The 27,100-nt window shown below is 45.9% G+C and overlaps 3 protein-coding genes across 6 annotated transcripts; all 3 read right to left on the reverse strand.

Annotated features, from left to right (window-relative positions):
* Positions 1-17,027: 17,027 nt before the first annotated feature.
* LOC117842302 (acyl carrier protein 2, chloroplastic) lies at positions 17,028-20,079 on the reverse strand. The gene is made up of 4 exons (XM_034722694.2): positions 19,920-20,079; positions 18,349-18,447; positions 17,769-17,891; positions 17,028-17,335 (listed from the first exon to the last, which is right to left on the reverse strand). Exons 1-4 carry the CDS (start codon positions 19,965-19,967, stop codon positions 17,201-17,203), a joined length of 405 nt encoding a protein of 134 aa, XP_034578585.1. The 5' UTR covers positions 19,968-20,079; the 3' UTR covers positions 17,028-17,200.
* Positions 20,080-21,301: 1,222 nt separating this feature from the next.
* Positions 21,302-23,316, reverse strand: LOC117843906 (GDSL esterase/lipase EXL3). The gene is made up of 4 exons (XM_034724662.2): positions 22,811-23,316; positions 22,569-22,699; positions 22,213-22,446; positions 21,302-22,012 (listed from the first exon to the last, which is right to left on the reverse strand). The coding sequence occupies exons 1-4, from the start codon at positions 23,160-23,162 to the stop codon at positions 21,563-21,565; spliced, it is 1,167 nt and encodes a 388-aa protein (XP_034580553.1). The 5' UTR covers positions 23,163-23,316; the 3' UTR covers positions 21,302-21,562.
* A 118-nt stretch (positions 23,317-23,434) lies between these two features.
* Positions 23,435-26,973, reverse strand: LOC117843904 (mediator of RNA polymerase II transcription subunit 4). Of its 4 annotated transcripts, none has more exons than XM_034724658.2 (2): positions 25,718-26,973; positions 23,435-23,786 (listed from the first exon to the last, which is right to left on the reverse strand). In XM_034724658.2, exon 1 carries the CDS (start codon positions 26,936-26,938, stop codon positions 25,724-25,726), a length of 1,215 nt encoding a protein of 404 aa, XP_034580549.1. In that variant the 5' UTR covers positions 26,939-26,973; the 3' UTR covers positions 23,435-23,786; positions 25,718-25,723. The 4 variants fall into 4 exon arrangements, with proteins under 4 accessions (XP_034580549.1, XP_034580550.1, XP_034580551.1 ...); XM_034724659.2 differs by having other exon boundaries at positions 23,435-23,908; XM_034724660.2 differs by lacking the exon at positions 23,435-23,786 and adding an exon at positions 25,164-25,381.
* Positions 26,974-27,100: the final 127 nt, after the last annotated feature.

Raw genomic sequence — 27,100 nt, forward strand, 5'->3', positions numbered from 1 at the left:
ACATCGTGCTCCACACGAGATGTATTCTTCAAGGCTTTAATCCTCCGCTTCCATATCCCGTCATCTTGATGCTTAATTGGATAGAATCGAGCAGAGCTCGACCCTATTTCCACCTTATGATTCTCACACAGCTCAGTAAGAGCTGTCATGGCTACCCTTTCTATAGTATCATTGAATTCAAAACCCGATTCCATTACTTCCTCCAAACGCCAGTTAGATCGGTTATCATCATCTGGGATATGCACATACACCGTGCAATATTGCTTATGGTCGGTATCTTCCTTTCTCCAATAATACTCTGGGGGACTATGAAAACCCAACTCTTGTAGTGTCTTCCAGAGTAACTGCACGAACCCCGGTTTGTCCAGATAACGACCACGGGTCCACCCATCCCTATCCATGTAAGCTTCTTCGAACATCCTATAAAAGAAATGAGGTCAGGTCTAGCGGCACTCACCAAACCCAAAAGTTTTAAACATGCAATGCAATTATGATGCAACGATTCCTACGTACCTTCAGACTCATATACACACTCGTAGAAAAATTGGTGGCATCGTAATCTCTCCCTAAATAATAAACTACCGAATACTAGCGACACGCAGCAAACAGTTAGCATCTGCAAAACAATCAACCAGTTAATACTACTGCCACCTATGACTCTTGTTTTTATTATTTTTAAAATAGAGTCTCAGCATTTAAAAGGTAATATTTGTTGATTATCCCAACCTACGGCTCTGATACCAGCTGTGGCGGAACCGCCCAACTTAAGTTGGTTTAAGTGCGCCTAATCGCCGTTGGAATGGCAATTACCCGAAACGCACTTAAAACAGCATAAGTCCGGTAGTCCGTCGAGTGTCCCTGGGACTCCTCGAAGAATCCACGGCGTGTCTCATTACCATACATCAGGATAATATCCGCGATGGGATAATATCAACAAATATTACATTTTTACATACATAATTAAGAGGTACGAGTTATTACAAGACATAAGTTGAGGCAAACTTAGTGATGCAGTGTTAGACAAGCTCTAAGATTAAACATAAATAGTTCAGGAGAAGATGCGTCGATAAACTGTTTTCTAGAGTATTGTGAGACTCAGGTCAATACTCTAGGTCTTCGGGGTCTCCTCCTCGGTAGCTTCCGGTGGAGCTTCTGAAAGATAACCACAAGGGGAAAAACCCTGAGTACGGGGTACTCAGCAAGTCTTACCCGACTAACCAATATAATAGTTTTTCTTTGGAATGCATGTCAGCCTTTGGGTGTGCTTGGTTGACACAATTTTGCCGAAAAAGCTTACTACGAGTGAGGCCTTAGTTTTATCTTTTATTTTAGTTAAGTCATTACCTAACCATTCTAGATGATAACAGAAGTAAAACAATCATAGCTTTTAAATCATACAGTACTTGGCAACAGGAGATTTTATATCACATGAGTTTATACTACGCTGCTCAACAGTGATCAAGTGCATTCATGACCGAGAATTGCGGCGATCCGGATCAATTTACATCCTGCAGGAGAGCACCCCGATCACCAGCATCATACGACTGTCCAGGTCGTACTAACAACCTCTCGATTAGTAAAGTCAATGATTAGGAATACAACTACCCGGACCCAGGGATGCACCCCCACATGGGACCCCACGTCTGGCCTGATCTCCATGTGAGTTTCAGGCTACACCCCTGCCAATCTCCAGCACGTCAAGCGCGGGTACGAAACATTCCTGGTCATAGAATTTACTAATCTACTGGGCTTTACTGGTCCCATACCCAGTAAGTGATCAGATGGTTATCACTTGATCAGCGGTTAAGACACGAATCGGGCCTTAACCAGATTAATCTAGCAGACAGAACTACATCTCCAGCTTCTGTCCGTTTTCATATTCCAAACTATCCTTCATAAGCAACATGTATGACTTAAGAGTTTTCCTTAAGGTTGGTAAACCAATCATGTAAGCAAATAAGCATTTCTAGACTTGGGTAGTTTCTAAGATTTGAACAAGTGGCAAAGATGTCCTTAAATCAAGGCATGATCATACACAAGAATAGGTTTCATTCAACTCCTAGACTTAGTGCATGCGATAAACAAATAACCTATAACTAGTCACATGAAATAACGATTCCAAAATAGATAGGTATAAATGCACCGGGGCTTGCCTTGATCGTTAAAAAGATTAGTAGAAGCCGGCGGATTTGCTTCACAGGGAACAAATTCAAACACTTCGTCGGACTCCAAGGGTCCTTCTGAAAATTCCCAGTAATCTTCTTCTGGTGCTTCTGGATCTACGGCACAATATATGCAGGGGTTAGAATGCAAACTTTTTAAATAACAGACTATACAACTTTCCTTCATGATAAAGTTGCAAGCCAACAAGGACTATACGACTTATCATGATAAAGTTGTAAGTCAACACACAAAATCTAAAAAGATTAACCTATGTTTTTATTTTTCTTAATTAACCCTTCCTATAACTTTTCCTTTAATTTTTAGAAAAGGTGGTAAATAATTTCTAACTTGAAAATCTAATTTCCTATGGGTTAAGAATTATTTGTGATTGATAAAGTATTATTCATATTTTTATACATTTTATAAATATTAAGTATTTATTTAATTACCTTAAAAGGAAGGCATTAAATAAATACCCAAATTTTTATTATTTTCCTAGGGTGTAAAAATTTTAATGCATAAAGGAAAATAAAATAAGCCTAACAAAATTGGTTTCACTAATTTTGGACACTCCTACAAATTTCTGTGATTAAAATGGTATAAAACGAATTTAAACGAATTAATTTGCTAAGGAAATCTAACTTTTCCCGAATTTCCCTCGGAAAAACTTTTCTTACTCACCCACGCGCTACCCTCTCTCACGAACCACTGGACCCCACGGCGCGGACCCCACCTTCCTATTCATTTCTACCCGCCGGCTTTTCTCTCCCCCGACGGGCCCCGCGGGCCGATTTTTCTTTTTCTCTCTTTTTCTGCGGCCCAGCTCCGGCCCAACGGCCTTCTTTCTTTTTCTTTTTCTTTGCGAACACCGGCCAGCTCCACTGGGCCTTCGGCCCTTCTCTTATTCCATCGCCCGCACGCGTGACTCCCTGGGCCCCCGCAACATCAGCCCACGAATCTCGCCGGCCTCTTTTCTTTTTTCCCAGCCGAACCGCGCGCGCGTTTACTGGGCCTTTGCTGCGCTGGCCCATCAGCTGGCCGCACCGCTTCAGCCCTCTTCCTCCTCTATCTTCTCACTGCCGCGCGGGCCCCGGCGTCCAGGTTCTTCTCCTTCCTCCCGCCAAAAGTGCCCGTGACAGGGGGCGGTGCGGCTCGCCGGCCGGCGCCCTCCCGGCGGCGGGACCAGGCGACGACACCAACCCTAGACCTACACGACCCCGTGCGCGGCAACAGCTTCCCCGGAGATGACCGGAGCTATCCCCTCCACGGCGACGGGCGGCGACTCCCTCGGCCGGCCGTGGTTACTTGCGATAACGGCAAAACTTACTCCAACAACTACCCTTACACCCTTCTGGGACCCTAAGGACTCGATTACAACTACTTAGGAAGAAAAAGAGGTGGCGCAAGATGGTTCTCACCGTGAGCGGGCGGCGCGACGGTGGCGGACAGAAGCGGCGGTGAGCACGGCTATCCCGGCAAGGATGTGGGACAACGACTGGCTCAGGGTGTATCTGGGGTGTCTGTGGAGGAGTGGGCGAGAGGAATCGACGGAAGCTACTGGGAGGTGGTAGAATTTTGCGCGGCGGTGATACTGATCAGAGGAGAGTGGGCGGCGGTAAAAAGAAGAGCAGTGAAACGGTGGCGCGGGAACAGTAAACATTCAAGGGTTTCACCGCGCGCATGGCTGCCACCGTGGTCTACCTCTAGGCTTGCGTGGTGAGGAGGTGGCCTAGCTAGTCATGCTGGCGGACTACCGACGACGGCGGCGGCGACACGTCTGGGTGCTCTGTCACCGCTCCTCCCGCCCGTGATCTTCAGAAGCATCTGGTGGTCGATCCTCAATCCATCGGCCTCCCGTGCTTTAACAGAGTTGGAAGATAATCTCGAGCCTGGCATCTTTATTTTGGCATCGGCTCAAGATAAACATCCAATTTGATGGAATTTGGATTTGTTTTCTCAAGTTCTTCTGAATTTCGACCGAAACCTTTATTCAGTTTCGTCAGTCGTCGACAGTGTCATGGAGCTCACTTAATGACTCGATTTCGTGATCTAATTCTTCTGCCCTCAGTCCAACTTCTCCTCAAACATGTTCTATATTGTCCCAATGTTCCATTTTGCTCATGAACGAGTACCCTCTTTTAGCTACATTGCTATGAATTTAATCCCAAAGTTGAGGTCATACTGTCATTCAGACTTAGCAAAAATTCAGAGTTTCAGTCACTTGTGATTTTGTGCTGATTTTGAGCTCGAGTTTGACTTCCTTCCCTTTACTGTTCCTGACCAACAACACATGATTATTGTAGTCCAAAGTTCACACTTCAATATGATATAGTTGTCATAGTGCACTTAGTTGCAAAATTCTCCAGAAAGGAATTTTGAAAACAGACTCTGTGGCTGTTCTTCTGAATTGCTGTTTTCGGACGGTGAACAGTAAACGTCATTCTTCTTTTCCTTTTTCTGATTCTTTGAGATAATTAGCACTGATTTAGTTCCCACTTTTTGATTCCTGAATTCTAAATGCTCCTACACTTGTATCCCCTATGTTTGTCACATTTTTCTGAATTTCAAATTTGAAATTCAAATTTCGGTCAAAATTTGGCCGAATTTGGAATTTTTGCCAATTTCCTTTCTTTTTCTTTTGGATTTCTTTCTAAATTTTTATGGTCACTGTAATACTTCAAATGGCACTTATTACAGCCTCTCCCCCTTAACAGAATCTCGTCCCGAGATTCCCGGGGTTAAATCCTTGGTTTTTGGAATGGAAAGGAAACTGCGTCAGGTCACTTATTCCCTCTTTTTCTGTACAAGGATAGTGGGGTGGGGGTCTTTGTTCATCTGTCCCTGACAGTCTCGAATAACTCCGGATATTTAGACTCTAGGTCTTCTGCTTTTTCCCAAGTAGCTTCGTCCGGAGTATGATTTTTCCATTGCACTTTATAAAACGTGATACTCCGAGTTCGGGTATCGCGTGTCTTTTGATCCAGAATTTTAATAGGTTTCTCTTCGTATGTGAGATCTGGTTCGAGCTCGATTTCTGGATCTTCTAAAATTTCTTCAGGAACCCTGAGGCACTTCTTAAGCTGGGATACATGAAATACATCATGTATAGAAGCAAGTTGGTCTGGCAATGATAGCTTATATGCCACGGGACCTTTTTGTTCCAGAATTTCATAGGGACCAATATATCTCGGGGCTAGCTTACCTTTTACTCCAAAGCGCTGTACGCCTTTCATTGGGGATACCTTTAAGTATACAAAATCTCCGGCAGAAAATTCCAAGAACCGTCTTCTTTTGTCTGAATAGCTCTTTTGCCGGGATTGAGCTATTTCCAAGTGCTTGCGAATTTTCTGGATCTTCTCCTCGGTTTCCATAACCAAGTCCGATCCCAGGTGTGTCCTTTCTCCTACTCCTGACCAATTTAGAGGAGTTCGGCATCTTCGACCATACAAGGCTTCGAAAGGTGCCATTTTAATGCTAGCTTGATAGCTATTGTTATAGGAGAACTCGGCTAGGGGTAAACATTCATCCCAAAGCTTAGAGAAGGTAAGGACACATGCTCTTAACATGTCTTCTAAAATCTGATTGACCCTCTCTATCTGTCCTCCAGTTTGCGGATGATAAGCAGAACTTCTAATAAGGGTAGTACCCATGTATTTTTGTAATTGTTCCCAGAATCTAGAGACAAACTGGGAACCTCGATCGGAGATAATGGTTTTTGGCACTCCGTGCAAGGATACAATCCGGGCTATATAGAGTTTGGCATATGTCGACACGTGGTAAGTAGTCTTAACTGGAATAAAGTGAGCTGACTTAGTAAGGCGGTCAACAATAACCCAGATGGAATCATACCCCTTTGAAGTAGTAGGTAATCCTACTATGAAATCCATAGAAATATCTTCCCATTTCCAGACAGGAATTTTTGAGGGTTGTAACAAACCTGCCGACTTCTGTAATATGGGTTTAACTCTTTGGCAAGTGTCACATTCTGACACATATCTTGCAATTTCCGGTTTCATTTTGGCCCACCAAAATCTTTGTTTTAAATCTTGGTACATTTTATTAGTTCCGGGATGAATGGAGAACTTGGATGAATGTGCTTCTTCTAGGATTAATCTTCTCAGGTTCTCATCTTCCGGAACTACTATCCTGTTCTTGAAATATAGTCCTCCGTCTTCTTCTTGATTAAGTTCAGGAATCTTTCCCTCGGCTTTTTGCTGATAAAGTGCTTTAATCCATGGGTCTTCTTTTTGGGCTGTTATGATTCTTTCTTTTAGGGTATCTTGAACCATAACATTTTGGAGGGTGCCTTGTTTTACTATTTCCAAACTTAATTCTCTTACTTCTTCGCACAGGGTCTTCAGGTTAGACTGGACGGTAGTGCAATGGCATTGGGCCTTTCTGCTCAAGGCGTCGGCCACCATATTAGCTTTACCAGGATGGTAATGAATCTCTAGTTTATAGTCTTTAATCAGTTCTAGCCACCGCCTTTGCCTCATGTTTAAGTCCATCTGAGTGAAGATATACTTTAAGCTCTTGTGGTCAGTAAAGATACGACATTCACTACCTAAAAGGTAGTGTCGCCATATCTTTAGTGCATGCACTACGGCAGCAAGCTCTAAGTCATGAGTAGGGTAATGCTCTTCATGATGCTTCAGCTGACGAGAAGCATAAGCAATAACCCTGCCTTCTTGCATTAGAACACACCCGATGCCTGTTCCTGAGGCATCGCAGTATACATCAAAGGGTTTTTCTATGTCAGGTTGAGCTAGCACTGGGGCTGTAGTCAATAATTTCTTCAAGACTTGGAATGATTCTTCACACTCAGGTTTCCATTCAAATTTCATGTCCTTCTTTAATAACTTGGTGATTGGCTTAGAAACCTTAGAGAAATTGGGAATGAATCTACGATAATAGCCAGCCATTCCCAAGAAACTCCTTACTTCATGAACAGAAGTTGGTGATTTCCAATCCAGTATATCCTTGACTTTTCCGGGATCTACTTCAATTCCTTTTTCGGATAGTATGTGCCCAAGAAATGGAACTTTCTTTAACCAAAATTCACACTTACTAAATTTGGCATACAGCTGGTGTTCCCGGAGTCTATTTAGGACAATGCGCAAGTGTTGCGCATGTTCCTCTTCATTTTTAGAAAAGACAAGGATATCGTCTATAAAGACAACCACAAATTTATCCAGTTCCGGCATGAATACTGAATTCATGAGATACATAAAATGCGCTGGGGCATTTGTCAATCCGAAAGACATAACCAAATACTCATATAGTCCATATCGGGTTGAAAAAGCTGTTTTTGGTATGTCTTCGGGTTTTATCTTAATCTGGTGGTACCCTGACCGAAGGTCGATTTTTGAAAAGACCTTAGCTCCAGACAACTGGTCGAACAACAAGTCAATCCGTGGTAGTGGATACTTGTTTTTGATGGTTACCGCATTCAAAGGGCGATAATCCACACATAACCTTAATGTATCATCTTTCTTTTTAACAAAGAGAGCTGGGCAGCCCCATGGTGAAGTACTGGGTCGGACGAAACCCTTATCCAACAATTCTTGGAGTTGTGTTTTTAATTCTGCTAGCTCCTTAGGTGGCATTCGATACGGTCTTCTAGAGATAGGAGCGGTGCCGGGTTCTAATTCAATAGTGAATTCTACCGCTCTGTCAGGCGGTTGCCCAGGCAAATCTTCTGGAAATACATCTAGAAACTCATTAACGATAGGAATAGATTCTAGAGTCACTGCTCTAGTCTTTTTGACCATTTGGTCCAAACAAGGTTGAACGGGTAATTGGAGTTCGAAAAAGTGGCCTTGGTCATCTTTCAGGCTAACAACCCGTGTAACCACATTAATTTGAACTTCATGTGCTTTCATCCAATTTACTCCCAAAATAACATCTATTCCTTGATCTTCCAAAATTAAAGGATAAGCTCCCACTCTATTTCCTTCTAGGTTTAAAATCACATTGCGAGCTACTTGATTGGTATTCTGTGTGGCACCAGTAGCTTGAATAGCATATTTAACATCTAAGGTATGAACTTCTAGTTGATGTTGGGTAACAAACTTTTTACTTATAAAAGTATGCGATGCACCGGAATCAAACAAAACCATAGCAGGATAGTTGTTAACAGGGTACATACCTGCTAGGATTGGCTCCCCTTCTGGAATTTCTTCTACAGTCATATAGTGAGCCTGTCCTGTCCTGGTGTTGACAAACTTGCGACGGACAAACTTTTGTCCAGTACCTTGGCCCGAGGTCTGAGCCTTTAAGTTCGCGTTTCCCCCAATTTTGGGAAAACGACAGTCTCGGGCGAAATGTCCTGGCTTCCCACAGTTGAAACAAACCTGTGGGGTTCCTGAAGGAGTAGGGTTACGAAACCCGAAAGGTGGTGCAGTTCCAGGACGAGGGGCAGCACTGGGAGCTCTGGCATTCCAGGACTGGAAAGGCCGTTGCTGGAATGAAGGACGATACATGGGTCGGGGAGGACCTCTATATACCATCCTCATCCTCTGAGGAGCATTTCCAAAATTTCCAGAAGGAACAGCCTTCCTCTTTAATGCTTCTTCTTTCTTCAATGTTTCATCCAATGCTTTCATATTTTCTTCTGCGGTAATGGCTGTACTTACCGCGGAACTGTAATCAGCGAACGTGCAGGTGGATAACTTTTCCTGCATTCTTGTATTAAGTCCTCGGAGATAACAATCCCTCTTTCTGGTTTCAGTATTAACATGCTCTGGAGCATATTGAGCTAAGTGATCGAACTCATTGGTATATGCCAGAATACTGCGAGTTCCTTGTTGCAGTCCCAAGAACTGTTCCAACTTCATTCTCATGACACCTTCCGGTATAAACTGCATCCGAAAGGCTTCCTTGAAATCTTCCCATGTGACTTCCCTTCCCACTGGCTGCCTGGCCAGATAACTGGTCCACCAAGTTGCTGCGGGACCTTGAAGCTGAAGCCCCGCAAATTCGACCTTCTGAACGGCAGTACATTGGGGAATTACTCGAAATTTTTGCTCCATGGCCTGAAGCCACTCGTTAGCCTCCAAGGGATGCTCAGCTTTTAAGAAGACTGGGGGACGTGTTTCCAGAAATTGGGTGTAGGACACCCCCTGCTCCGGATCCCTCCTACGTCCACCGTTGCCGGTATTCTGCACTATCATCTGAAGTAATCGGGCTTGCTCTGCCCCGGAATTCATCAAACTGGCTATCGCGTCAGCCAATGTAGGTGCTCTGGGTAAATCCTCTTCCTGTCCTCCGGAACCTGAAGCTCGGGGTTCTCTGGGATCCGTCATGCTGCCAAGAGTAACAAGACATTAATATCTACGGTGCATTTTTATCAACAACTTTCGGCATACTAACATATCACACATCACAGCATGCTCACACACAAACCATACTTATATACATACTTATTTATATTACATGCCTAGGAGTTAATATTTACAAAATCCCTTAGTGCCACTTGTCCATCACCCATATCTTACAAGAATATATTACAACACTTTCAAACCAAGTCCATTTCAACCGTCATAAGGGAAAATGCCCAGTTCTTCGGCATTTAATCCCAGTCATGCCATGGCTTCTTGCAGGACGTCTTGGTCCACGGTCATCAAAGTTTGCCCTGGGGGAGCAACAGGTGGAGCTTGATTGACAGAATTTTCACTCCCGGACTCCGGTCCGTAGTCACTCCAAGTGCGGGAAGTGTCAGAGGTGCTAATTCCAGAATTTCCTTCCACTTCTTCTGGCTCCTCTTCTTCTTCGCCTTCCTGTTCTTCTTCTCCCCACTGCTGCATGGGACCATAACCCTGAGGATCTAGTCCATTGGCATTGGCGTTGGCCCACGCAAACTGTTGATTGCCCGCAGGGACTTCGCCCTAATCATCTTCCATGTCCACATCAAAGCCTTCCAGATTCTCGTGAGCATAAAGATCTAATTCAGGATCTGCCGGTGGCACTGGATTTTCTTCCATTTCTATCACAGGCACTAGTTGATCCGCTTCCTCCGGGTTCTGTGGTTGAGGCTCTTCTGGTGGGGGAGGTGGTGGAACATTGACAATACTTTGCGCAGGTGCTTGAGCTTGCATTTCTTCCAGGGCTAGACGAAGTGATAGAATCTCGTCTAGCTGCTGAAATCTTTCCGCCTCCAGCCTATGGACATTGGATTCAGCTTCTTCTCTTGCTCTATCCGCCATGCTTCGACTTGCTTCGATGAACCCTTGCATTGCCCGAAGTTTCTCTTCATAATCTTCAATCCGCCTGGACTGCTCTCGCATTGCCTTTTCCATCTCATGCTCCCTTGCCGTTGCCGCCTTCTTATACATTTCCTTGTCATACCGGGCACCCATCGCTTCCATTCTAGTATCTTCGTTCTTCTGCCTCTGATTATAATACTCCCGGATACAAGCTTGATGTAAGTTGTACATAGCGGTCATGTAATCAGAAGCAGCAGCCACCAACACATCGTGCTCCACACGAGATGTATTCTTCAAGGCTTTAATCCTCCGCTTCCATATCCCGTCATCTTGATGCTTAATTGGATAGAATCGAGCAGAGCTCGACCCTATTTCCACCTTATGATTCTCACACAGCTCAGTAAGAGCTGTCATGGCTACCCTTTCTATAGTATCATTGAATTCAAAACCCGATTCCATTACTTCCTCCAAACGCCAGTTAGATCGGTTATCATCATCTGGGATATGCACATACACCGTGCAATATTGCTTATGGTCGGTATCTTCCTTTCTCCAATAATACTCTGGGGGACTATGAAAACCCAACTCTTGTAGTGTCTTCCAGAGTAACTGCACGAACCCCGGTTTGTCCAGATAACGACCACGGGTCCACCCATCCCTATCCGTGTAAGCTTCTTCGAACATCCTATAAAAGAAATGAGGTCAGGTCTAGCGGCACTCACCAAACCCAAAAGTTTTAAACATGCAATGCAATTATGATGCAACGATTCCTACGTACCTTCAGACTCATATACACACTCGTAGAAAAATTGGTGGCATCGTAATCTCTCCCTAAATAATAAACTACCGAATACTAGCGACACGCAGCAAACAGTTAGCATCTGCAAAACAATCAACCAGTTAATACTACTGCCACCTATGACTCTTGTTTTTATTATTTTTAAAATAGAGTCTCAGCATTTAAAAGGTAATATTTGTTGATTATCCCAACCTACGGCTCTGATACCAGCTGTGGCGGAACCGCCCAACTTAAGTTGGTTTAAGTGCGCCTAATCGCCGTTGGAATGGCAATTACCCGAAACGCACTTAAAACAGCATAAGTCCGGTAGTCCGTCGAGTGTCCCTGGGACTCCTCGAAGAATCCACGGCGTGTCTCATTACCATACATCAGGATAATATCCGCGATGGGATAATATCAACAAATATTACATTTTTACATACATAATTAAGAGGTACGAGTTATTACAAGACATAAGTTGAGGCAAACTTAGTGATGCAGTGTTAGACAAGCTCTAAGATTAAACATAAATAGTTCAGGAGAAGATGCGTCGATAAACTGTTTTCTAGAGTATTGTGAGACTCAGGTCAATACTCTAGGTCTTCGGGGTCTCCTCCTCAGTAGCTTCCGGTGGAGCTTCTGAAAGATAACCACAAGGGGAAAAACCCTGAGTACGGGGTACTCAGCAAGTCTTACCCGACTAACCAATATAATAGTTTTTCTTTGGAATGCATGTCAGCCTTTGGGTGTGCTTGGTTGACACAATTTTGCCGAAAAAGCTTACTACGAGTGAGGCCTTAGTTTTATCTTTTATTTTAGTTAAGTCATTACCTAACCATTCTAGATGATAACAGAAGTAAAACAATCATAGCTTTTAAATCATACAGTACTTGGCAACAGGAGATTTTATATCACATGAGTTTATACTACGCTGCTCAACAGTGATCAAGTGCATTCATGACCGAGAATTGCGGCGATCCGGATCAATTTACATCCTGCAGGAGAGCACCCCGATCACCAGCATCATACGACTGTCCAGGTCGTACTAACAACCTCTCGATTAGTAAAGTCAATGATTAGGAATACAACTACCCGGACCCAGGGATGCACCCCCACATGGGACCCCACGTCTGGCCTGATCTCCATGTGAGTTTCAGGCTACACCCCTGCCAATCTCCAGCACGTCAAGCGCGGGTACGAAACATTCCTGGTCATAGAATTTACTAATCTACTGGGCTTTACTGGTCCCATACCCAGTAAGTGATCAGATGGTTATCACTTGATCAGCGGTTAAGACACGAATCGGGCCTTAACCAGATTAATCTAGCAGACAGAACTACATCTCCAGCTTCTGTCCGTTTTCATATTCCAAACTATCCTTCATAAGCAACATGTATGACTTAAGAGTTTTCCTTAAGGTTGGTAAACCAATCATGTAAGCAAATAAGCATTTCTAGACTTGGGTAGTTTCTAAGATTTGAACAAGTGGCAAAGATGTCCTTAAATCAAGGCATGATCATACACAAGAATAGGTTTCATTCAACTCCTAGACTTAGTGCATGCGATAAACAAATAACCTATAACTAGTCACATGAAATAACGATTCCAAAATAGATAGGTATAAATGCACCGGGGCTTGCCTTGATCGTTAAAAAGATTAGTAGAAACCGGCGGATTTGCTTCACAGGGAACAAATTCAAACACTTCGTCGGACTCCAAGGGTCCTTCTGAAAATTCCCAGTAATCTTCTTCTGGTGCTTCTGGATCTACGGCACAATATATGCAGGGGTTAGAATGCAAACTTTTTAAATAACAGACTATACAACTTTCCTTCATGATAAAGTTGCAAGCCAACAAGGACTATACGACTTATCATGATAAAGTTGTAAGTCAACACACAAAATCTAAAAAGATTAACCTATGTTTTTATTTTTCTTAATTAACCCTTCCTATAACTTTTCCTTTAATTTTTAGAAAAGGTGGTAAATAATTTCTAACTTGAAAATCTAATTTCCTATGGGTTAAGAATTATTTGTGATTGATAAAGTATTATTCATATTTTTATACATTTTATAAATATTAAGTATTTATTTAATTACCTTAAAAGGAAGGCATTAAATAAATACCCAAATTTTTATTATTTTCCTAGGGTGTAAAAATTTTAATGCATAAAGGAAAATAAAATAAGCCTAACAAAATTGGTTTCACTAATTTTGGACACTCCTACAAATTTCTGTGATTAAAATGGTATAAAACGAATTTAAACGAATTAATTTGCTAAGGAAATCTAACTTTTCCCGAATTTCCCTCGGAAAAACTTTTCTTACTCACCCACGCGCTACCCTCTCTCACGAACCACTGGACCCCACGGCGCGGACCCCACCTTCCTATTCATTTCTACCCGCCGGCTTTTCTCTCCCCCGACGGGCCCCGCGGGCCGATTTTTCTTTTTCTCTCTTTTTCTGCGGCCCAGCTCCGGCCCAACGGCCTTCTTTCTTTTTCTTTTTCTTTGCGAACACCGGCCAGCTCCACTGGGCCTTCGGCCCTTCTCTTATTCCATCGCCCGCACGCATGACTCCCTGGGCCCCCGCAACATCAGCCCACGAATCTCGCCGGCCTCTTTTCTTTTTTCCCAGCCGAACCGCGCGCGCGTTTACTGGGCCTTTGCTGCGCTGGCCCATCAGCTGGCCGCACCGCTTCAGCCCTCTTCCTCCTCTATCTTCTCACTGCCGCGCGGGCCCCGGCGTCCAGGTTCTTCTCCTTCCTCCCGCCAAAAGTGCCCGTGACAGGGGGCGGTGCGGCTCGCCGGCCGGCGCCCTCCCGGCGGCGGGACCAGGCGACGACACCAACCCTAGACCTACACGACCCCGTGCGCGGCAACAGCTTCCCCGGAGATGACCGGAGCTATCCCCTCCACGGCGACGGGCGGCGACTCCCTCGGCCGGCCGTGGTTACTTGCGATAACGGCAAAACTTACTCCAACAACTACCCTTACACCCTTCTGGGACCCTAAGGACTCGATTACAACTACTTAGGAAGAAAAAGAGGTGGCGCAAGATGGTTCTCACCGTGAGCGGGCGGCGCGACGGTGGCGGACAGAAGCGGCGGTGAGCACGGCTATCCCGGCAAGGATGTGGGACAACGACTGGCTCAGGGTGTATCTGGGGTGTCTGTGGAGGAGTGGGCGAGAGGAATCGACGGAAGCTACTGGGAGGTGGTAGAATTTTGCGCGGCGGTGATACTGATCAGAGGAGAGTGGGCGGCGGTAAAAAGAAGAGCAGTGAAACGGTGGCGCGGGAACAGTAAACATTCAAGGGTTTCACCGCGCGCATGGCTGCCACCGTGGTCTACCTCTAGGCTTGCGTGGTGAGGAGGTGGCCTAGCTAGTCATGCTGGCGGACTACCGACGACGGCGGCGGCGACACGTCTGGGTGCTCTGTCACCGCTCCTCCCGCCTGTGATCTTCAGAAGCATCTGGTGGTCGATCCTCAATCCAACGGCCTCCCGTGCTTTAACAGAGTTGGAAGATAATCTCGAGCCTGGCATCTTTATTTTGGCATCGGCTCAAGATAAACATCCAATTTGATGGAATTTGGATTTGTTTTCTCAAGTTCTTCTGAATTTCGACCGAAACCTTTATTCAGTTTCGTCAGTCGTCGACAGTGTCATGGAGCTCACTTAATGACTCGATTTCGTGATCTAATTCTTCTGCCCTCAGTCCAACTTCTCCTCAAACATGTTCTATATTGTCCCAATGTTCCATTTTGCTCATGAACGAGTACCCTCTTTTAGCTACATTGCTATGAATTTAATCCCAAAGTTGAGGTCATACTGTCATTCAGACTTAGCAAAAATTCAGAGTTTCAGTCACTTGTGATTTTGTGCTGATTTTGAGCTCGAGTTTGACTTCCTTCCCTTTACTGTTCCTGACCAACAACACATGATTATTGTAGTCCAAAGTTCACACTTCAATATGATATAGTTGTCATAGTGCACTTAGTTGCAAAATTCTCCAGAAATGAATTTTGAAAACAGACTCTGTGGCTGTTCTTCTGAATTGCTGTTTTCGAACGGTGAACAGTAAACGTCATTCTTCTTTTCCTTTTTCTGATTCTTTGAGATAATTAGCACTGATTTAGTTCCCACTTTTTGATTCCTGAATTCTAAATGCTCCTACACTTGTATCCCCTATGTTTGTCACATTTTTCTGAATTTCAAATTTGAAATTCAAATTTCGGTCAAAATTTGGCCGAATTTGGAATTTTTGCCAATTTCCTTTCTTTTTCTTTTGGATTTCTTTCTAAATTTTTATGGTCACTGTAATACTTCAAATGGCACTTATTACACGCCACCACCGGCGCCGGCTCGCCCCCTCCCGCCTCGCCACCACTGGCAATCCCCCGCCAAGGCCGACATCGTGCTCGCCTTCCTCACTGGCCCAGTGCTCGTCCTCTCCAAGGCGGACATAGCACTCCTCATGGTCAAAGACCCGCGCATCCTCAACAGAAGGGGTGCGGCCGGCTTTCCCTTGAGGGGGAGCGAGCGGCCACCAGCACTGAGGAGGAGCGGGGGCGCCGCGGCCGGCCCGTGCGGCGGCGCGAGGGAGTAGGGGCGACGGATCCGGCGACGTGAGGGAGCGGGGGCGGCCGATCCGGCGGGCGTCGGCGTGAAGGAGGGAGGGAGCGGTGGCGGGTTTGGGGAGGGAATCAAGTGGCGGTGTGCTTGCGGGCTCTAGTGGCATGGGGTGCATGCAGTCGGGACGTGGGTGCAGGGGTAGTGGGGGTTCAGGATGGACTTTAGGAGGTTTTAGAAGGGGGTGGAGCTCCTAAAGATATTGGACCCTCCTAAAACTTTTAGGAGCTTTTTAGGAGATGTGTTTGGTTCTTTAGGCAGATTTACTAGGAGATGTATTTGGTTCTTTAGGCAGATTTTAGTCACTTTTTAGCTCCCTCCTAAAACTTTTTAGGAGCTTTTCGGAGATGTATTTGGTTCTTTAGGCAGATTTACTAGAAGATGTATTTAGTTTTTTAGGCAAATTTTAGTCACTTTTTAGCTCCTAAAGTTTTTGGGAGGTGGAACCAAGAAACTTTTAGGAAATGTGTTTGAGGTGGAACCAAGGAGCTTTTAGGAGATGTGTTTGGTTCTTTAAGTAGATTTATTAGGAGATGTATTTGGTTCTTTAGGCAGATTTTAGCAGATTTACTAGGAGATGTATTTGGTTCTTTAGGCAGATTTTAGGAAATGTGTTTGAGGTGGAACCAAGGAGCTTTTAGGAGATGTGTTTGGTTCTTTAAGCAGATTTACTAGGAGATGTATTTGGTTCTTTAGACATATTTTAGCAGATTTACTAGATGTATTTGGTTCTTTAGGCAGTCTTTAAGCAGATTTACTAGGAGATGTATTTGGTTCTTTAGACAGATTTTAGCAGATTTACTAGATGTATTTGGTTCTTTAGGCAGTCTTTAAGCAGATTTACTAGGAGATGTATTTGGTTCTTTAGACAGATTTTAGCAGATTTACTAGATGTATTTGGTTCTTTAGTCAGATTTTAGGAAATGTGTTTGGTTCTTTTAAACAGATTTATTAGGAGATGTATTTGGTTCTTTAGGTAGATTTTAGTCACTTTTTAACTCCTAAAAATTAGGGGGGTGGAACTTAAAATTAGTCACTTTTTAACTCCTAAAATTTTTAGGGGGTGGAACTTAAAATTAGGGGGTGGAACTTAAACTTTAGGAGTGGGAACCAAACAGGGAATCAAACAGGCCTTAGCCAAAAGATGGTTAAGCTGAATAATCAAGTCCCAAGCATGTGTAAAGGAAGTTACCAGTAGCCAGGACCCTGACCCCTACCCTCCAATCACTTCAATTATAGACACAACAAAATTTTGCTTGAACAAGTGCAAATGCTTCAATACAATAATATCGCGAGATCCACAGTGATAGTCATGACAAAGAAACAGCTCTCCAGGGTAAAATCTAGCAGGGAAAGGGGCATAGAACAAGGGATGCCCTGGTACAGGGCCAGTATAAGCACCCAAATCATTACAACCACGAGTTTAGGACGACTTTGCACCAGTGGCGACAAGGTCATCGATGAGATTAGCAGCATCTTCCACGGTTGCGATTGACTGCGCGCTCGACTCCTCCACACTGATCCCGAAAGCCTCCTCAAGGCCCATAACAATCTCAACCTAGAAAACATGTCCACTAGAAGCTTAGTCTCTTTGGAAAATGTGCGAGCTGAAGAAAATACAAAATACGACGGCAAACCAAGTTTATACTTAGAAACACAAGTAAAAATATAAGTCTGCATAAACTTCATTCCAGAAGTACTGGTATAAAAACTGTTCCAGAGGAACAATAACGAGAGCATGGCACGTCTGCACATGAGGTTAGATCTACTGCTAGCAGGTTAGAGAACTTGAAGACTGAGTAGAGAGCTGGAGTACTGATCTTACAGGTTATTCCCCGGAAATGTATTATCAATTTATGATTAGCATAAGTACAAACTACAACAGAATGATAGCCAATTGGTGTTCCGCTAACCAAGAATCATAAAAAAAAATTATACACAGATAAATTCAACAGATACAAACTTAAAAGTGTGATATATAGTTCACTTACAGTGTCCAATGAATCAGCACCAAGATCTTGGAACTTGGAGGAGCCAGAAACTTCAGTGTCATCAGCGAGTGCAAGCTGCTTCTTGACAATATCACAAACCTGATCCACCGTCTCCTTTTTAGCCTGGTCAAGTGCATATTGTACAGCACCAATAGGAAGATCGTTAGCAACAAAAATATGCTATTGACAGTTTCAAAAGAAGGTAGCACCAGTATAATCTACCAGCTCAAATCACAAGCCACGCAATGGTTACAGAACATTTTACAGCTTAACAGAAGGTAAGACATGTCAAAGGCGAATATCTAGGGATGCCAAAAGAAAAGAATAACTATTTACTATTTTTAAAGAAATCTCTTGAATATTACTGTCATCATATACATGTCTGCACAGTAACACAATCAACGTACAAAATGGAAGCTCTGTCATGCACAATGCATGCAAAAATCTCTACTAGAAACAATGCCAAATAAAGTTGTAGTTTGTTGAGTTGAAACAATTGTCATACGACAGAACAGAAATTAAATGGAGATGCATAGCTGCATCATCATGCAGATCCAGAGCATAATACTTAGTTACTTACAGGACAGCAGACTGCAAATCTTTGTGGCACTGGCTGCAGGCGGAAGGCAACATTATCCTTCCTTAAACCAGAGAAAGAGACCGACTTGATGTTGATTGCCTGTGAAACATCATAGGCAACATCGTAAGATAAGTGAAAGTAAGGTCAGGCTGCATAAACCAAACTAAACTCAAGCTATGAAGTACCGTATCAAGCTTACTCTTCTATCAAATTGTCTACTTGACTATGCATCAAGAGATGAAGAATCAAAGACCTCTATCGGCACTACATGCTTATCAAGAAGAAAAGGGAACAAGGATACACCGCTCAAAAGATTATGACAGTAGCATCCCCCACTACACGGAATAAAATGGATATCTCTGTGTTTATCATCACAAGTCACTAGAATGTTCATTTTCTTTTAACCCCAAAAAAGTAACACAAAATTACACAAGAAAAAGGTTTACCAGAGCACATATGGTAACTAATTTTCCTGTTTGTTCATAGTTTTTGAAAAGAAAATAGCACTTCTAGTTGATATCGATCCACTGGCAGTACAAGGATAGTGTTTCTATTTTGTGCAAAAACACAAGAACATACTTGATTCCGTGTTTGAATGTGCTACATGACATCAGCATAATCATTACGATAGGATGGAGTTATAGTATCCAGTATCAGCCTCATCATCTGAAACCCAGACTAGTACACTATTTGCACTTACTTTAGCATGTTCAGGCACACAGCTTAATGTCCCTCACATGAACTGAGGCATGCTAACAGCCACACCTCATGGATGTCACTTATGTGTGTGTGTGGGTGGGTGGGTGGGGGGATCAATATCCTTTTTGATTTTCTGACTCCATCTACTTAAATTCCCAAAATATGCGGACTAGGCAATCCTTCTGACATACTAGAACCAAGGAAGTAGGCATCAGTCCAAACAAAAGGAATATGTCTTAAATCATGAATGAACCTAGGATTGCGTAATTGTACGAGTGTATGGCCTCATCTGGCACAATTTCTATCATTATTTTTACTGGTTAAGGGCATAAGCATTAAGGTGACAGTACATTAACAAGCAGGGGACGAAATGAAAGGGCTTACTAGATTCGTCATCAATAATACTCATCAAGCCAGGTTAGACAATCTTAGAGTTGACCCCAAGCTCAAAGTAGAAAATCACAAATATCTGATGGCCCCGGCACAGAACTTCTGACTCCACGCAACATTCGGACACAAGTTCATAAACACCACGGACACTATCACTAATCTCATAGTCATAGGACACTGCGATACTTATGTCTTATGAGCACAGATCTATGGATTTCAACTTACCGTCGACCGATTTGATCACCGTAAATGGCTCTCAAATCCGCACCAAAGGGGCATCTCAAACGCGACCCAACGCATGGACAACCATACCCCGAGATCAACGCCAAGGAAGCACGCAACCATTAACCACAGCCCACAGAAATCGCACCGTAGGCGACAACCGAAACCCCCGCGCCGCCAAAGCTAAACCCCTACTCGTACGGTCGTACCCCGGATAATCTCACGGATCAGACAACGTGAGAGGCGATCCGGCGCCATACCTTGACGGGCCTCGCGAAGGAGAGGGCGGATCCGGCGAGGGAAGCCATGGGGGCCGAGCTGGAGTGGCGGCGGCGACGAGGGTGCAGCACGCGTCGGGGCTCGGGGAGAAATGGGTTGCAGTTGCAGGCGACGGGTGGGTGGGGGAGGGTGGCGGGGCGTGGTTTATACTTGGGTGGGGTCACTAGCGGGGGGAGCTGGGCGCATCGGGCGTATCGAGGAGAGGGCTACTCGGACGGAACGGGCGGAGCGCACGAGGCCCGGCCCGTGACGCGCACGGGCCAGCGGTAAGGTTTTGCTACCTCCGCCGCCTCGTGCGTGTGAGATTTTTTTTTTCTCGATTTCTAACCTGCTGTGTTGAGACTTGAAAGCAAGTCCAAGCTGACAGCCGGCTAGGAGCTCGCCTACTGATTGCGAATGCCGTGTGCAGTCATAGCAGCTACCTACCCAGGGTTGGTGAAAAAAATGCATCTAGAAAACCCTCTGGTCTTACTCTTACCTGAATGAAGTGCAACATTGCATTGTTCTTTCTGCTCCGAGCAAACAGCCTCGCTTGGTGTCCTTTGGGGTTTGAAAATTTGCATTATTAATTCACAGAAAGAAATAAAACTTGTAGAGATCGTCGCATTTTTTTTTACTTCGAAGATGGTACCACCGGTAGCATTCAGTAGTAAGATTCTCCTGGCCAGCACCTTTATCATGAATACAATTCCCCAGCCACAAAAAGCTCGACACAAATTTATCATGAATTTATCATGTCCTAGTCCCTTTCAATGTAGAGTTGCACATGGGCCGTGCGACCTTAGTGTTGAGTTCATCGATAAGTGAATCTTTTACATGCTTGTTTGTGATATAAAGCAAGATCACCGGGTGCCTTACGGCCCTCCCATTCACGTACTCCATTTCTCTCCAATAGAAACCTGAAGTAGAAGCATTCAGCTGATCTCTCTCAGGGATTTTTTTTAAAAAAAAAACTCCAGGCTGTACTGACCGCAGTGTCCGTTCCTCGAAAAAAATAGAAGGTCCGAGGATGGCCAGCTCACCGGCAGCCCACTGACGCTGTAGCCCATGATGGCCAGATCGCCGGCAGCCCAAAAGCGCGCGGCCACCGGGCGGGGCTTCCTTGTCGATCAATCTCGGCCTGTTTCCTTGCCCGTCCCGTCGGTTATCTGCCTTGTCTTTTGTTTGAGTTTGACTGTTTGGCACACACATCCGCAGTTCAGCGTTTGGTGGAGTGACCACATGACTACATGAGGCTAATCTACGAGCAAAGATGCAAGGCTTGATCACGTTTACAAAAAAGGCTTTGATCATCACCAGATGCGGTCGTGTCGTGTGCTTGTGTGTGCCTTCGGAAATAACAATAAGGTGAGCAATTTCAATGTGGCCTTAAAAGTTAGAAAATCCATTCTGCGCTTTTCGAATTTCCTAGAAGATTTAATCATACATATACTCGTTGAATGGAGCAGTGTAATATCTCTCTCCACCCACTGCACATCGTAGCATAACACTATACTTGCTGGACTGATACAACAAGCACACCCTCCCCTCAGCACATACAGAGACACTGAAAGAGATGGCAGCAATTGGGCCAGTTCAGTACTTTCAGTTCATAATAGTAGCCATGATAAAACAGCAGCAACAATCATAGTAGCTTCTCTACGTATCTCGGGAACAGATAGTCCACGATGATCTCGTACGCTCTCTCGGTCGGGTGGAAGCTGTCCCAGAACACGTACTTCCGGTCGTCGGGGCACGTCGCCGCCGTCAGCCGGTTGCACAGGAGCGACACCTCGAAGTCCCCGGTGCCGCAGCACCCTCTCGTCGAGACGTCGAACCCGTACCTGCAGGGGTCCGTGATCATGTCGTGCAGGACGTCGTAGATGTCCACGTAGCCGATCCGCTGGCACCGGAGCTCCCCCTGGAGCCGCGCGACCACCCCCTGCAGCCGGGAGTTGAACATCCGAGCGGCGCGGTTGCGCGCCGGGTCGCAGTCCCTGGCGAGCCCGCCGGCGAGGGTCCGCTGCGACGGCAAGCACCCGATCGGCGGGAGCCCCAGGATCGCAATCCTCCTGGCCCCCCGATCGTACAGTTGCTGCAGCGACAACACCGATTACCAGGCATGAGCAGACATCAGACATCATGTACTGTTGTTTCTTTCAGTAGCCTGAATCAAACCTTCCTTCAGTGTCTACAGCGGCAGCAGATTCAAGAAATGCAATTCGGTGAAGAAATTCAGTTGTTCGAGCAGTTGAATTGGATGAGGTTGTGAGCGAGAAAGAAAGAAAATTTCACCTTGATGAAGTCGCAGGCCTGCTGAACAAGGAAATCAACGTATGCCGAGATGTCGTACTGCAGGGGTCTGACGGGGGCGAGGTAGTAGTTGTTGGCGATGTCGTCGGTCCCGGCGCAGACAAGGAAGAGGCTCTCGGTAACGATCCCCTCGGCGGCCTCGTCTCCGACGACCCCGGCGAGCTTCTCCTTGTACTCGGCGAACATATTGAGCTCCTCCTGCATCGGCAGGACAGCCTGAAACGAGCAACGGTTAGCGCAGCATTTGCAAAACTTCAGCATCTCGACGCCGTGGAGCGTGCACATGAGGTGATATCAGAGTGAGAGATGAGTCCAGCTTTGGACTTATGGTTGCTTACCACTAGAGTGGAGGTGAGAGGGTCGTAGCCGGTGCCCCCTGAAGCGAAGCTGACGCCGGTGCGGAGGTCGTAGTCGGTGAGGTCAGTGCCAAGGTACGCCGGAACCAGGTCCTTCAGGCCGAGACGTGACGCTGCATAAAAGTCATTGCAGGATTGATCGAAGTGAGTTGCAGGAAATTTTCTCGTCTGTTCGTTAGCCGCGTGCTTGAGTTTGGAGCGGATAGGAAGCAACGACGACGAACCTAGCAAGTCGGTGGGGATCCGGCCATTGGAGAAGCGGCCCGTGGGGACGCCGCCGTTGAGGTCGTGGCCGTACGGCCTGAAGTTGGACTTGGTGAGCGTGAGGACGGCGTTGTTGTTGCCCGTGTCGACGATGGAGTCGCCGAACACCAGGACGGCCGGCACCCGCGGTCCGCCACCGCCCGCCACCGTCAAGTTGCCCGCCGCAACTTGCCATGGCGACATGACGACGACGACGAGGAGGACGAGTAGCCGCAACAGCGACAGCGCGGTACCGGCGCGACCCATGAGCTGTATCCTAACCACTGCGGTTTGTTTCCTTCGATCGCTTCCATCTCGCCACCGTGGCACCATGATTCGAATAAGAAGCCTTTGGTTTGGGCTCACGAGAAGCTAGCTGCACGGGTGGGCGTCGGCAGCAGGGCAACTGGGCAAGACAGGTTTCTGGTCGCGCCAGTCACTCGATGAACTCCAACCACTGGGATCGTGTCCGGGACTCCTGACTGAGTCCTGACCATCTTTGTTTCGACCTAGAATGGCTACGTGATGTACGTACTTCATAACATTTGGGCACGCTCGACGCCTGCCCATGGGACAAAATTTGCAGGGCAAACGTGACAACTTCATTTGGATCGCATGCATCCCTGAGACCTAGGAAAATGCACATTCATATCACAAATTACAAGCTTCGTTCTGAACATCCAGTAAAACACGACGAAACAACCGATCATTTTAAACATGTCTGAAGCCAATCCGATAAGCAGCAGCAGCACAGCAGGAGGAGGACGAGGAAGGGAAACTAGGGAGGAAGACACAAGACATCAGAAGCTGGATTGGGATTCAGTAGCGCAGAAACGATGTCGGAATTGGCTTGAGATTGACAGGCATGTACATTTCACACAATCAGAGACATGCAGATATGCCCAATAATGAAATGGTGAGCACATGCGAGGTTGGCGCCTCAAGCTCGCTCCAATCCTGTTTGCATAGTGATACAAGGACATCAAAATCAATCATGTTCAAGTCACGGGCCAGATGTGCCTTTTTTGTATCTATATGTCCATGCCAGTATTGCAAAGAAGCACCACACATTCCAGCACCTAGAATAGAAAATTGAACATGATTTAAGTCGATAGATGAATCTATCCTGAGCAGAAGCCAACTATGTGTTACCCTAAAATTGCTAGTAAGCTACAGCTAGGCAAGACCATGAACCCAAGATGATTTTATGGTTTCACAGATCTTTATGCTGAGACAAATACTTTCAGTACATGCTGACTAATGCTTATATGTGAATTTTGTGATATTACAATGCTGAAAATTGGCATTGAACATGGCGATGTCACTGGAAAATGTCAGAATAATAAATTTAGGTAAGTCCTGCCGGACCACTGGCAACACTACCTGAACATGTACACTCTGAAAGAAATACATGGATAACCTCTTTTCTTTATACGTCCTTATATGTCTAACACATCATTTTCAGCATCCAAAAACACACTATATAGGTCCTAGCACATCTAGATCCACTAGTAATAGTGTTATTGTTAGTGCCTTGTTATATTCTATACAAGTTTTCTTTTTCCTTTTGCTGGTGAGTGGTGGCTCGTGTTGGGTTTCATCACTAGCCTACCTCAACTTGCTTGGCACTAAAAGGCTTGCAACTGAAGACCGTTTATCCCTTCTCTCAGTATACCAAAAGGAGGAAGTAAGCAAATGATGGGGGTGTGGTGTTGTTCCAATGATACGTAATGGCTAAACATCACACCAAACCTTAAGTAAAGTTTCAGGATGTTCTTTTCCTGGTGGAGATGGTGAAACTTGGTCGCATTTAACAGCTACATTCCCAAGATTAAACGTGCAAATGGAGGCAACAAACAATGTGTCAAAGAAATAATCACAGATTGATTATCCAGCGATCCCTAGGCTAATATTCAACATACCAAAATCAATAACAAGGAATAGTCGGGTATCTCCTAAAAACCCTTTCCCAGGTACGATGCACACCCTGCTAAAGCAAGTTAAATTATCAGCGGTGGAATCATTTCAGTGATTTCCCAGGTTATTCCAATGTGTCTATGCCTAGTTTACAATGTGAAAGATAAGCAGGGATATTGAGATATACGAAAGACCTGAAGTAATGTCTGTAAAACAAAGGTCACATAATGCTTCTAGGGTAAAGAAAAACAGCAGTAACACGCATCCCAAATGCAAACTTATGAGTTCAGAACACTCTCAGCTCCCTTGACATATCACTTATGCAAAGAAAAGATTCTTCTCAGCTATCACCATTCGTTAAGAATTCAAACAATTTGAAACTAATGGTACAATCTACTGAGTTATGGGAATATAATGTGAAATAAGGTAAACGATTGACAATAGGCATATTATAGTAAAGCAATGGTACAATACATTGGTTTATGACGTTTTGGAAAAAGAACCATCACATTGATCTGCGAATCAGCTCCAAAGTTTACAAGTAGTCAGGACGACGTGAGCAGACAAATTGCGAGCATGGAATATCCTAATTGAAAAGCCCAACCATATGATAGCAGGCAATAACAACTGAATCCCTACAAAGGGGTGAAAGCAAGCACAAACTCATCATTTTCATCATCCACAGAAGAAGCCATGGTTCGTATTTCATCATTCACACATACTGAACTACAAATGCCCAGGCAACAGAACTGATGAGGAACCATTTATAAGAACAACGAACAGCGATCTAGCAACTAAACCAGTACGGATCTCAACCATCAATGGATCCAACCAATATGCTAGATTTTGTGCTGGAACAGTCAGAACAGACAGGAAGGAACAACATCAGCTAAAGATTATGATATATGTCTTTGCTATTGCATGGTTACGGTGGCTTTAAAACACATTAATGATGAAATGATGGAGCTTACCAAGCACTAATCCTCGTCATCTTCTTCTGAGCTCCCGACGTCACTACTGTACTCATCACTGCTACTGCTCCCAAAATCAAGCTGAACAGCCGCGACTTGTATTGGCGCTGGGCCCATTGGCACCATTGGCCGCACTGAGACAGGTGCCTGTGGCACAGGGGCCTTTGGTTCTTCACCCTTGACACCAGGTAGAATGTCATCCAGTGGCAGCGTGATTGGATCACCAGGCTTCCATCCCGGTGGTGGCTTAAGATCCTTCGGAAACATGGGTGGCAGGGTGTCTGGTAGCCTCGGCGCCCCTTCCTGTGGCGGCGGCTCATACAGCGGCATGGCCTCCACCTCCACTGTGATCCCCTCCTTCGCTTCCAATGGCTTCTTGGGCACCCCTACATCCATATCAGCAAACTGATACAACTTCGACGACCGCATCTCACTTTCCTGTGGTGCAGGTGGCAACGCCCCACGGAGAGGCAGCCCAGCGCCATGCTCCGGCGGAGCAAAGGTCGTGTAACTTATGTGGTGCGCGTAGATTAGTATGTCCTCCAGCTTGATCCTGGAGTGCAGGGACGCGCCGAAGTCGCCGTCCGACACCGGCTCGGGGTCGTCAGCCGCAGCGGCACCACGCGGGCGCTTGGGGTCGCGGCGGTAGTCGGCGTAGTCGTCGACGAGGCGGTCAAGCACGTGGTGGGCCTCGTGCAGCTTCTTCGCGAAGGCCAGCAGCGCAGCGTCCTTGGCACGCGCCTCGCGGGCAAGCCGCACTCGGGCGTCCTGCAGGTCGAGAGTCTCTTGCAGCTCGGCGACGGCCTCGAAGAGCTGCGTCTGGAGGGTGGTGAGGAGCGACAGCGCGTCCTTGGTGGAGGAGATCGGGGTCGGGAGCGGCGGCGGTGGCGAGGACGACGCCGAGGGAAGGAAGGTGGGGAGCGACCCCCGGTACGCCGAGATCCACGCGGCCCTGTTGGGCGAGAGCTCGAAGAGGTTGGACGCGAGCGACGATATAAGCTGGAGCAGCGACTGCGCGCGGGGGAGCGGCGGCAGGAGCGGGAGCAACGACGGCGAGGTGGTTAGGGTTGGGGCCGCGCCGGTGCCTGCGGTTGCGCTAGCGGGCAGGTTGCCCTGTGGAGGCGAGGAGGTGGGATTCAAGGGGGACGGGTTGGGGGGGAGCGATGGCGACGAGGCGGTGAGCCCCAGCCTCGCCGGGGAAGGCAGGTGTGACTGCATCATCACGGCGGCGGCGGCGGGCGCAGCAATCGGACGCGAACTCGAGCAGCTCGTTCTTGAGAACGCATTAAGCCAGCAATCCACTTCGTGGGCTCATCACCTGGGCCGAGCGTTACATTATTGGGCCTTGTGTCTGGTGGCCCAATATGCCCGCGTTAAAAGCCC

The sequence above is a fragment of the Setaria viridis genome, chromosome 2 (assembly GCF_005286985.2).
Source record: "Setaria viridis chromosome 2, Setaria_viridis_v4.0, whole genome shotgun sequence".
NCBI classification, from domain to species: Eukaryota; Viridiplantae; Streptophyta; class Magnoliopsida; order Poales; family Poaceae; genus Setaria; species Setaria viridis.